General features: G+C 43.6%; 1 protein-coding gene across 1 annotated transcript in view; it reads right to left on the reverse strand.

Annotated features, from left to right (window-relative positions):
• Spon1 (spondin 1) overlaps positions 1–13378 on the reverse strand; it is a 280392-nt gene that overhangs the window by 149472 nt on the left and 117542 nt on the right. The window contains exon 4 of the mRNA XM_021166919.3: positions 9130–9203. Within this exon, the coding sequence (XP_021022578.1) occupies positions 9130–9203 (74 nt within the window). The remainder of the gene's footprint in view (positions 1–9129; positions 9204–13378) is intronic.

The following is a 13378-nucleotide window of genomic DNA, read 5'->3' on the forward strand; positions in this document are numbered from 1 at the left end:
GTTTGATTGTGTGAGGGAATGCCATGTGTTTGCAGGTGCCTGAGAACCCCAGAGGAGGGTGTCAGATTCCCTGGAGCTGGAGTTACAGATGGTTGTGAGACACCTGATGTAGGTGCTGGGAACCAAGCCAGGGTCATCTGCAAGAGCAGCAAATGCTTTAAACCACTGAGCTGCCTCTCCAGCCCTTATGGAACTGTTCTTTCGCTATCCTGGCTTCCTCCCCATCTCTTCCACTGTAGCATCTCTCTACTAGATTTTCCAAGAAGTATTTGTGAGGGCTCAAAATGCTGGACCAGAGCAGAGACAGAGGTGGCTTTAAAGTAGGTTAATGAGATCAAGTAGAGCTGTCTTCAGCCTTCCTAACTCTGCAATACTTTGATGCAGTTCTTCATGTTGTGGTAACCCTCAACTATAACATTATTTTCACTGCTACTTTAACTGTAGTTTTTCTACTGTTATGAATTATAATGTAAATATTTGATATGCAGGATATCTGATATATGACCCCTATGACAGGGTCATTTGATGCTCAATGGGGTCTCAATCCACAGGTTGAGAATCACAGAAGTAGGAGCTGGAAATTAAGAGGAGGGAATGCTTATGTAGCCGCATCATCTCTTGTCATGCTTTCAAAGACTGTACTGGAAGTCGGGGAGGCAGGGGGCTTTTGCAAATGTGTTCACAAGTTCAAGTTTCCTTCTGAGTGTAGAAGCAGCCAGGAAAATTTTAAGATTCCCTCTCCACCCCTATTTTTAGCTGTGAGTAGCTGATAAGTAGGGAAAGAGAGATTACATGAATAAATTCAGCATTTCTGATTAAACCCAAAGCTCTAACTGCCTTAGTGCTCTCGGGCTGCTTGGCTGCCTCTCAGAGGGGACAATGCCTACCGACGCCACTTACTGCAACTGCCTTTTCTGTAGCTCTCTTTCCCAGCTGTGTTAACATCAATCTTCCATTTTTGCAAGTTGGACATTTTTTCTTAAATATTGTACAAAAGAGCGGCAACCAAGGGGATGAAAACCATTTTGCATGTCAGAAACAGCATTTTTCAATCTCTTTAGGAATTTGCTGAGCTTGCTGGGCTTGAACATGCAAAATCGATGATGTGGAGATTGAGTTTGGGCATGGAGACAGAGCATGAGACAGTACAGAGACGGACTGAGTCTTTGTGTGTGTTGCTTTCATTCCGTATATACTGCCCTCGGAAGCGCTCTGGCTATCCCTGGAGGTTTAAACGTGAAATATCCTCCATGGGCTCATGTGTTCCAATACTTGGTCCCAGCTGATGACACTGTTTGGGAAGGTCCCGGAATCTTTCAGAGATGGAACCTTGTTGAAGGAAGTAGGTCATTGGGGGGCGGGCCTTGAGGCTACGTAGCCCAACGTCATTTCCTGTGCCCTCTTTGTAGCTGCATTTCTGACAAGCCAGCCCCATGCTCCTGCCACCCTGTCTTCACTGCTATGGTGGATTGTATCCCCCTGTAGTGAAGACTAAAATAAACCCTTTGTTCTTTGTGTTGTTTCTGCAGAGAATTTTATTACAGCAAAAGTAAAGTAACTAAGACATCCCTCTTTTGCAGATTGTTAAAAGGAAGAGGCTGGGTGAGTGACTTGATCAGGTTTACTTCTGAATGTGGTAGCAGGTTAGTGAAGCCATGCAGGCAGAGGTGGGACCCAGGTCTGTTTTTGGTACAGAGCCTATGACCTCACTCTGAATTCAATCACTTCTGGAAAGACTCACTCTAGATAGGTCTGCATAAATGATACCTAGTGAAAAAGAAGTGTTTCTATTTTGCTTTTTCCAAACAAAGAAAGGTACATAAACAAAACAAAGCCCTTCCTACAGATTTCAGAGATTTCTAAAGAAGCTCAACGGAGAAGGCTGCAGCCACCAGAAGCTGGAATCACTGGCAGGGACTAGTCTGTGCCCGGGAGCAAGCCGCCCGCTAACACCTGCGCACAGAACCTGGACTTGATTCCTGGGCAAGCCACTTGGATAATAAGGACACCCTTACCTAGTACATTTTAGGATAGGTAGCTCGAACCAGAATATCTGGTCCTTTTGCAGTCCTGTGATGAGCTGCATTGTTAAAAAATAAAATCTAAATTAGCTTTGAAAAGAGGCTTTGGATCTGAGAGATACAAGCTGGGATTTTGATTGTAAAGACCAGGTGCTGTTAAATGAGGCAGCAACAATGTCCGGAAGACCCAAAATAAGAGCAATTGGAAGCTTTACTTTATCAAAAGGGCTTTTAGATTTAGGTAGCAGCAAAGTTAAAGATACTGTGAAGGCCTTTACAGAAATAAATATATAGCAGCCTTTGGAGAGTAAGCTTCCATGTAAAAATTGAATGTCTAGGTTTGAAAAGGGAACTGTTTCCTATCAAGAACAGGCTTTTGCTAACAAAGCAGGCTTTCAAAAGGCTGTGTTGGCAAGCACCAACATATTCCCATAGTGCAACAGCTGGGCTGCTACGCCAGATAACCTCGTCCTGGAGTGTGGCCTCGGTTTCCCTTTCTTTTTTTTTTTTAAATTTTTAATATTTTTATTACATATTTTCCTCAATTACATTTCCAATGCTATCCCAAAAGTCCCCCATAGCGCCCCCCACTTCCCTACCCACCCATTCCCATTCTTTTGGCCCTGGCATTCCCCTATATTGGGGCATATAAAGTTTGCAAGTCCAATGGGCCTCTCTTTCCAGTGATGGCCGACTAGGCCATCTTTCGATACATATGCAGCTAGAGACAAGAGCTCCGGGGTTCTGGTTAGTACATCATGTTGTTCCAACAATAGGGTTGCAGATCCCTTTAGCTCCTTGGGTACTTTCTCTAGCTTCTCCATTGGGAGCCCTGTGATACATCCAATAGCTGACTGTGAACATCCACTCCTGTGTTTGCTAGGCCCCGGCATCGTCTCACAAGAGACAGCTATATTTGGGTCCTTTCAGCAAAATCTTGCTAGTGTATGCAATGGTGTCAGTGTTTAGAGGCTGATTATGGGATGGATCCCTGGATACGGCAGTCTCTAAATGGTCCATCCTTTCATCACAGCTACGAACTTTGTCTCTGTAACTCCTTCCCTGGGTGTTTTGTTCCCAATTCTAAGAAGGTGCACAGTGTCCACACTTTGGTCTTCATTCTTCTTGAGTTTCATGCGTTTAGCAAATTGTATCTTATATCTTGGGTATCCTAAGTTTTGGGCTAATATCCACTTATCAGTGAATACATATTGTGTGAGTTCCTTTGTGATTGTGTTACCTCACTCAAGATGATGCCCTCCAGGTCCATCCATTTGGCTAGGAATTTCATAAATTCATTCTTTTTAATAGCTGAGTAGTACTCCATTGTGTAAATGTACCATAATTTCTGTATCCATTCCTCTGTTGAGGGACTTCTGGGTTCTTTCCAGCTTCTGGCTATTATAAATAGGGCTGCTATGAACATAGTGGAGCATGTGTCCTTTTTACCGGTTGGGACATCTTCTGGATATATGCCCAGGAGAGGTATTGCTGGATCCTCTGGTAGTACTATGTCCAATTTTCTGAGGAACCGCCAGACTGATTTCCAGAGTGGTTGTACAAGCTTGCAATCCCACCAACAATGGAGGAGTGTTCCTCTTTCTCCACATCCTCGCCAGCATCTGCTGTCACCTGAATTTTTGATCTTAGCCATTCTGACTGGTGTGAGGTGGAATCTCAGGGTTGTTTTGATTTGCATTTCCCTGATGATTAAGGATTTCTTTCATTTCTTACACACACACACACACACACACACTTTTTTGAGACAGGGCTGTCTTTGAACTTAGTATATAGTTGAGGCTGGTCAGAGATCTGCCTGCCTCTATTTCCTGACTTGAATTAAAGGTGGGGGTTACCACACCCATGCTTTATTCTCATTTATTTTGTGCAGTATTGGGGATCAAATCCACACCCTTGTATGTTTTAGGCCACTGCTGTATCACCGAGCACATCCAGTACCAGTTTTCTTTTTTAAAACTGAGTTTCACTGTATAGCCCAGGCTAGTCTTGAACTCACAATCCTTTTGCCTCACCTTCCCAAATAGGTCCTATTACAATGCATCTTTCTTCTCATTTCTATCTTGAATTGGTTGGCTTTTGAAATTTCCTCCTGAGATCCTCAGGTCTCCTCCCCTCCTCATCCCCATTTTCCTTCTCTCACTTTTTATGTATACATGTGTGTGTTCACACATGTTCAAGCGTGTGTGTGTGTGTGTGTGTGTGTGTGTGTGTGTGTGTGTGTGTGTGCATGTGTAGGTACCAGTGAAGAAGTGTGCTCCCATGTGTGGAGGCCATAGGACAATCTTAGCTCTCATTTCTCAGTGGCCATCCATCTTATTTTTTAACTTTAAAAAAATTTAAAAGTTAAAATTCTGCATATATATGTGTGTCCATAATATGGGATTTGCATGTGAGTGCATGTGCCCATGGTGGTGAGAAAAGGGTGGTAGATCCTGTTAACTGGAGTAACAGGTGGTTCTGGGATGCCCACATAGGTGCTGGGAACTGGACTTGGGTCCTCTGCAAGAGCAGTCTATGTTCTTAAGTCCTGAGCCATCTCTCTGGCCCCACTAATATCTTGTTTCTGAGACATGGTCTCTAACTAGCCTGTAACTCGCCAAACAGGCTGGGCAGGCTGGCTGAGAGGTGAGCTTCATGTCCCAACTGCCTTCACCTCTCCACTGCTGGGCTCAAAGGGCAGTCCATCACAGCCAGCCTTTGTGTGTCCTCTGGGGCTTTAGGTTGTACTTGGGTTCTCATGCTTACAAAACAAGTGCTTTCCTGGCCAAGCCAGCTCCTCAGCTCTCTTCTGCCTCTCTCACTTTCTTCTGCTTATATTCTCCTCTCTTCTCTGATTTTCCCTCCTCCCATCCTCCTCTGCCATTTCCCATCTGGTTGTAACACGGTGTCTAAGTGTGTGACCTTTTACCTGTCACAGATCACCTTTTGGAATAAGTGATATTTCTCTATTTTTTTTTAATTGCAAGTGATTTCATATTTATGTTGCTTTTAAAAATCAGAGGCTGGAGAGATGGATCAGGAGGTAAAGGTGCTTACCATGCAAGCGTGGGGACCAGAGTTTGAATTTCTGGGACCCATGTAAAATAGTCAGGTATATAGCACAAACTTGTCATTGCACGTCTAAACAGAGATGGGAAGTGAAGACAAGAGAATTTCCTAGGAGCTCCTAGGCTACATAGCCTGGCATACACAGTTAAAACAAAACAAAACCAACCAACCAACCAACCAAAAACCAAAGAGAACCCATTTCAAACAAGGTTGAAGGTAAAGACTGACATCCAAGGTTTCTTGTGATCTTATAGGTACATGGAACAATGTTCATATTTACACATACAGATGTGCACACCCACACTCGTGCACACACACACACACACACACACACACACACACACACACATTATTGCTCACTGCTTTTTATTCTTATGGCTATATTTCATCACCTATGGAGGAATGGTCATAATTGGGGCAATAAATGATAGTTCCAAGTTCCACTATTTCTTTTCTTAACAGATTTGATTTGATTCAACAAGAAAGCAAGGCACATAGAGATTTTGATGAAAAGCTGGCGTTTGCTAAGTGATTAAATACATTAAAAAAATCCCTCTGCTCTGCTTAGGTTTAAATGGTTTTCTTAATGTGATCATTTTGATGTTAATTTTCTCATGGGTCTGCTGATTCCAGGGATCATCTATAAGCACACAGAAGCATGAGGACTTGCTGGGCCTTTTCAGTCCATCAAGTTGGAAGGAGTCTTTGTATAGATTGTGTGATCACCCATTTTCCTAAGAGTTCAGCCTGAGAGAAGCAACTAGAGACACATCATATGATTTCATTATTGCTGTGCCCCCTGGAGGTTAGCACATACACAGCTTAGACAAGGCTTCCTAAGATCAGCACTAAGGCGCCAAAGATTCTTGTCAGCCATGGGGCTGGGGCTGTTTGTGAAGTGGCTCCTAAGAACTTTCAGATTCTGGAAATAAGCCTGGCTTCTGCCAGTCTACCTAACAGAACCACACCACAGTGAATGATGAGCCTAGATACCTACAGGGGAAGATTAAGATGTAACCTATGTCTGGGTCCTTTCAGCAAAATCTTGCTAGTGTATGCAATGGTATCAGCGTTTGGAAGCTGATTATGGGATGGATCCCATACGGCAGTCTCTAGATGGTCCATCCTTTCGTCACAGCTCCAAACTTTGTCTCTGTAACTCCTTCCATGGGTGTTTTGTTCCCAATTCTAAGAAGGGGCAAAGTGCCACACTTGGGTCTTCGTTCTTCTTGAGTTCCATGCGTTTAGCAAATTGTATCTTATATCTTGGGTATCCTAAGTTTCTGGGCTAATATCCGCTTATCAATGAGTACATATTGTGTGAGTTCCTTTGTGATTGGGTTACCTTGTGAGACTATGCCGGGGCCTAGCAAACACAGAAGTGGATGCTCACAGTCAGCTATTGGATGGATCACAGGGCCCCCAATGGAGGAGCTAGAGAAAGTACCCAAGGAGCTAAAGGGATCTGCAACCCTATAGGTGGAACAACATTATGAACTAACCAGTACCCCGGAGCTCTTGACTCTAGCTGCATATGTATCAAAAGATGGCCTAGTCGGCCATCACTGGAAAGAGAAGCCCATTGGACTTGCAAACTTTATATGCCCCAGTACAGGGGAATGCCAGGGCCAAAAAGTGGGAGTGGATAGGTAGGGGAGTGGGGGGGGGTATGGGGCATTTTTGGGATAGCATTGGGAATGTAAATGAGGAAAATACCTAATAAAATGCAAAAAAAAAAAAAAAAAAAAAGATGTAACCTATGTGTGAGTCAGAACACCCTTGAGTCCAGCTCATGGGAAGTGAGTATACATTCATGGAAAGAGGGTAAGGGATGAGATTGTTATTTAAGAAACAAGAGCCTAGGGGCTGGAGAGATGGCTTAGAGGTTAAGAGCACTGACTACTTTTCCAGAGGTCCTCAGTTCAATTCCCAGCAACCACATGGTGGCTCACAACCATCTATAATGGGATGTGATGCCCTCTTCTGGTGTGTCTAAAGAGAGCAACAGTGTACTCACATACATAAATAAATAAAATAGAACTATTTATTTATTTATTTAAAAAAGAAATAAGAGCCTAAAGAGTGGAGATGTTCCTTGTTTGGAAAAAAGCTAACAGAACCATTTATCAGCTAAATGGCTTAGAGAGAAGACCTCATCCCACGTGTAGTGATGCACACCAAGAAGTTAGCAAGGGTCTTGGCCAGAGAGTCCAGAACTCCCACCCTGATGCCAAGCATCCAACTATCTCCATAAAACTCTACTTAACATTTGACTCTAGCCTTTTTACAAGAAGACAGTGCATGGCTCTGACATAGACAGGGCTGCAAAGTACTGGCCATAGAGGATTCAGCATTGACAGGAAGCAGTGGCTCAAGGCATGGACTCCTAGTGTCAATCCCTCCCCTCCCTTGCTGACTGTAAATAGCTATTTGAACTCTCTCTACCTCAGGCTTTTCATCTGCACTATGGCTGATCCAATAGCCTTTACCATACAGGGCTACAGTATAGATTGCATAATTAAGCAATAGAAGGTATTTAGAATAGTGCCTGTCATATAGCAAACACTCAAAATTATTAGCAATTATTATTTCCCCAGTAGACCTCTCTCCAACCTTTCTTAGTAGTTTATGTCTTGCTATAGTTGGAGAGGATTATTCCTTCTGAAAAGGCTAATTGCTGGAAAGGCAAATAAAAATTCTGCAAAAATGAATAGAAATGAGATAGCTAAGCTATATAATTATAGAGCATTTTTGGTTTTCACTGAGTTACCTAATAACTTCTAAACCAGTTCAGATGTTTAAAGTCTTATTTTTCACAACAAATTAATGAAAAAGCATTTGAACATAGAGAGCAATAGCTACCATGCACATGCACATACACACATACACACATACACACACACACACACACACACACACACACACACATGCATCCACATTCAATCTTGCATGTATGATGTGTGTGCTTGCCTGGGTTGAAGTCTTTGAATGCAAGTATGCCTTTGCACTTCTATGGGGCTCAGAGGACAATCTCAGGTGTCGGTCCTTACATTTCATCTTGTTGGGAACAGGTTCTCTTGTTGTTTTCAACCTGTAGATGTCAGGCTAGCTGCGCTGGGAGCACCCAGGAATTGCCACCTCTGCTTCCATCTCATATGTTACAGATGAGTGGGCTGAAGCACCATGTCCAGCTTTATGTGACGTCTGGGCTCTGAACTCAAGCCCTCACAGTTGCACGGTAAGAACTTTACTCACGGAGCCATTTCCTCGGCTTATTGTACGTTATTAAATCACATGGTGTGGGGGGGGGCGGAAGGGCAGGCTGCGCAACAGAAGCAGATCTAAGCTAGGCCTAATCTGAGCCCAAGCCCCATCTGTAAACACACAGTCTACTTTATTAGGATGTTCCAATCCCAGGCTCAGGGGTAGCTCAGAGCTAAAGTGCTTAGTTAGCACGCACAAGGCACCAGATATGATCCCTAGCACCAGAAAAAGGACATCTATTAGAATATCTCACTCTAAGTAAAGGGTGTTTATGAACTTGCAGTCTGAGGACCAGACTTGGAAGTGGTAAAATCACAAGGTTAGTGTCCCCTACCTTCCAACCCATGACACTCCTGTCTGCTACTGGTCTTTTTTTGGGAGAAAAGTCCCATATTATTCAGATGCCATGCAAGTTCTGAGGGTGGTTATTCCAGAGAGCCACCATAGGCTTTTTAAAGGTACACAACTGTGCATTCCTTAATTAAGTCCTGTGAATTATTCCAAGGAACCTCTTCAGAATAATCACTGTTTCACAAAAATAAGAAGACAGCACCAATATAAGGTACATTATCTCCTACCCAGGGAATCAAGCCGAGTAATTAGAGCTTAAGGCGGATCCAATTATCCATAGCACACAGCCAGATTAAAAATCAGAGCTACGTGAGGAGGCAGAGCCCAGGGGAACTCAGAAAGCCCCGTTGCCTGAATTTCTGCAGCCAGCTTAACCTGAAAGAGCCCTCCCTCACCTCTCCCTCCCCCGTCTGCATGTTCTTACCCTGTTCACACAGCTTCTTGGTCAGGGAGCCCTCGTCTTGAAAATAAATAATGCGTTTCTGTACAATGCTGGCCCTGTGGGGAAAGAAGACATCAACACAGTGGTGAGATGGGCAGGTTTAGAGGGACAGTCAAACACAATCCTTGCTTAGAAGCCCATGTTCGGTGGCTCTGTGTGCTGTTCCCCAAGCTCTGTGTGCTTCTGTCTCTTCATTCATAAGCAGACAAGCAATACCTGCCCCATGATGTCACCCTGAGAACCATCAGGCAATGTATGTCAGCAGCCTAGCACGTGCCTGTAAACCATCCCCTCCGCATTAGGTGCTGGATTCCTATTGATGGCACTGCTATCAAAGTAAGAAAGTAAACCAAGGACATTTTCAGCATCTTTTCTCAATGGCTCATTTTCCCATCCTCTTCCTAGTGAATGATGGAGGCTGTTTATAGACCCACCACATTCAGATTTCAGAAGCATGTCAAATCCTTCTCCTGAAGGGAAAAGAGGAATCTAAAACTATTTTTTTATTTGTTCTAAAAATGTCATTCTATATCATTCCTGAAAGTCTAGACAAAACCGTCTCCTACACTCTGAACAAAGACAGCGTCAGCTGCGGTCTTTCTCCCTTGAACACGTCAAACGTGGGCTCTTAGAATTTAGAAAGCATAGTTTGAGGTTGCAAATGACTTAGCTTTGGTCAGCACATATTTCCTCTTTCCTTTGGGACAGAACAGAAATGCAGTTTCTCCCTTAACTCACTCTCTTGTTTATTTTCCATTGGCCTGGAGAAGGATGGGTCCTGAAACCCAGTGTTCCAGCAATTTAAGAGTCTACAACACTTAAAATTGAGCTGGTGCCGATAAATCTCGAGCCATTTCTATTGATTTTCTTCAGCAATGCTACTCAATCAAAAGGTAATTTTCACTTCGATTCACCCTATTTAACAGATAAAGGCATCCGTGACTCCATTAGAGCTGACCACACTGAACAACGGTCTGATGGCCATGATTCCAGACCTAGGAACTGGCCCACATTCTCAATGGGGATCTGTGCTGAGTAGAGACAATTTCCTCAATGGTCTGGGCAAAGGCCAAGATGACTTTCCAAAGAAATATCTATGCTACATCCAGTCTTGCACAAAAGAATACAACTCAGGCCAGCTTTACAGATGTCTTTTACAGTCTTTCCCCACCCAAGAGAGACAAGATGTTGAAATAAGTAAATGAAATATGCTTCCTGTCTACACAAAACGACTTTGATCATTTTATCTGTTCTCTTGACCATTAAGTGGGAAAGTTCCCTCAGACCAAAAGAATAATAGCCATCCCTACCTCAAAACCAAGTAGCAAAGCCTCTTGTTCTTACTTGTCAGGGTGCCTCTCTCACCCTGGGCCTGAGGGACCCTTGCAGGAGCGTAGACCTCCTAGGAAGAGTCTAAGATCCACAGTTCTGGTTCAGTGGAAGGCTCCTTCCTTTTGTCTTCTTGTAGTATTTATGGGCACATTTTCAATAAATTGATTGCCAGAGGGCATGTTTAGTGGCTGGCACTGAGGAGGGTACCAGGGGCCATTATGAACAATAGGGATGGGGGCCACTCGGCTCATTCCCAAAGTTCATATCACAGGAAGGGGAAGCAGAAAATAATCAAACCCACAGCTAATAGTGATTGAGTGCTACCATGTAAACATCTACAGAGTGCAGAAGGGAGACCTGACCAAGCTGGGAAATGCTTCCCTGGGAAATAATAGCTCAGCTGATATTGGAAGAGTAGGCACTAACTGGGGAATTAGGAGAGAGAAGAAAAGGAGAGGGCATTGTTTACAAAATTATGGAGGCAGGGATGACATGGGCTCGCTGGAGGATGCATAAGTGGAAAGTCAAGGAAATGACGTGAGGGGAGTAGGGAGGTAAGTAGCCATCACCACGTGACCCAGGGCCTGCTGGGAAATGGCCTTTCACTCAAAATTTGATAGATGTCTTTGAGGGGCATGCCCCAGGACTGAGATAACCAGATCTTTTCTTTCAAAAGAGTACTTGGGCCAAGGCGTGACAATAGGTTGGTGTGTCATGTGGTAGAGAGGACACATGCAAACCAAGCTTTATTTCAATAAAGTGCTCTCTCAATAAATACTTGAGAATGACTGGACTACAGAGATATTAGCTTTTCTGCTAGCTAGTTTTATGTCAACTTGATACAAGTAGAGTCATTTTGGAAGAGGGAACATAAATTGAGAAAACACCTCCAATGGACTAGCCAGTAGGACAACTTCATAGGGCATTTTCCTGATTGATGAGGGGGAAGCTTACCCCTGGACTGGTGGTCTTACAGGCTATACAAACAGGTAGACTGAGAAAGCCATGAGGAGCAAGCCAGTAAGTATATTTCTCTATGCCTCTGCATCAGTTCCTGCCCTCAAGTTCCGGCTCTGACTCCCTTTCATGATAGCCTGAGCTACACAATGAAATAAACCCTTTCCTCCCCAAGTTACTTTTGGTCATGGTGTTTTATCATGGCAATAGAAAGCCTAACCGAGACAGATTCTTCTCTTGTTGCTTAGGCAAAGTACCTGACAAAGAACAACTTAGCGGAAGAACGGACTGTGCAGCTCCCAGTCGGAGGGAACACAGTTCATCATGGCAGGCATCACGGCAGGTAAGGTATGGAGATGCAGGGCTCTGTTGAGGCAGAAGCACAGCAGCCACATACTTGCATTCCAACAGGTCAGAAAGCAAGGCAGTGCTATGAACCTCAAGCCTGCCCACCAAAGAAGGGCATCCTGCTCATCGTGGAATAAGGTTCCACCTCCAAGATGTTCCATGACCTCCCGATACAGCACCCTAGCTGAAGGTTCAGACATATGAGCGCGAAGGGGATATTTTACATCCCAACTATACCAGGATGATATACTAACATGGTATGCAAAGCTTTTTACTGCTCCCCCGAAACACCCTCATCCTCATTTGTCACCACTGCATGACAAGCTCCCTGGGCTCCAGAATTCTGATGTTATTCCATCTTAACTAAATACCCATAGTCAACCTTTGCAAGCACCTGCAAGGAATACCCTGAACGCTTTTCAATTTCCTGTGAAGAAGACAATGGTAAATCTATTATTTCAAAGCATGGGCAAAAACAGTACTTACCCCTAACTATAGAAAAATATGGCTGTAAGAATTTATAGAGACCACAAGTGGGAGTCATATATTTCCTATAAGCTCTCCAGGTTTTTCACCCCCTGAGACTATATAAAATGTAAGCTCTCTCACTCCCTTTTAAAAAACAATGTTTATCTTAAACAAAACAACACACACACACACACACACACACACACACACACACACACCTTTCTATCACCCAGTTCATACTCTACAGGAAGATCCTTCTTTCAGGTTGATTCCCTGACTGAGCATCTTTCCTAGGAGAGCCAGAGACCTTGGGATCCTCCAAGCACAGCACTTACAAACCCATGGAGCAACTGCTTGTTCTTTACCTGATTCCTGTGCTGCATCACAAACTTCTTGAGAGCTGGGACTAAAAATCCCTATAGATTTTGCTATTGTTTCAATATTAGGATTCAGCGAAAACAAACGGTTTGTGGAAAAGAGCATTGGTGACTAATGGGTTGTAGGGTGTGAGGGCAATCTAGTCTAATGGGTGTTGGATATAGGGACCTCTAATTTGGCAGAGTTCTAAGGGGATCTGAGGGTGCATTGGGGGGGAGGGGCACTGGACCTAGGACAGCACTGCAGAATTTGGGTGGTTGGTGTCAGCCTGGGAAGTTCAGATGAGCCAGGATGGCTGAGGAGGACAAACGTTCCCATGTGCTGTGTTTGCAGGGACCAAGTCCTTGGTCCTCTTACTTGTAGAAATTGTTTCACTTTATCCCTCATTTGGCCAGCTCCTAAGAGAATTTTGTATTCTGAGAAAATGCATTTTTTACTTTAAGACAATTCCCATCAAAAGTATAAAATTCAGCGGAGGCTTATAAATCATATTATGGTTCAGAAAAATAATAGTTTTACAAGATGAGAAAGCTGTTAGTAAGAACTCCCTTAGCATTTCAAAATGACAAATTTTCTCCATTCTGTGTTGCAATTTGGCAGTCAAGTTGTATCCCATTTATATACTGAATGCTCGCTTATCAGGAGAGAGCGTGTTAAAGAAATCTAAATTAAATTTCTTGGTGTGCTAGCATTTCAGACTTTTGGGTATGGAAGTCCTAAGTAATTCACCGATCATTTCCAAACTTTT

Source organism: Mus caroli, unplaced genomic scaffold (assembly GCF_978045245.1).
Source record: "Mus caroli unplaced genomic scaffold, Mus_caroli_1 scaffold_8, whole genome shotgun sequence".
In the NCBI taxonomy this organism is placed as follows: Eukaryota; Metazoa; Chordata; class Mammalia; order Rodentia; family Muridae; genus Mus; species Mus caroli.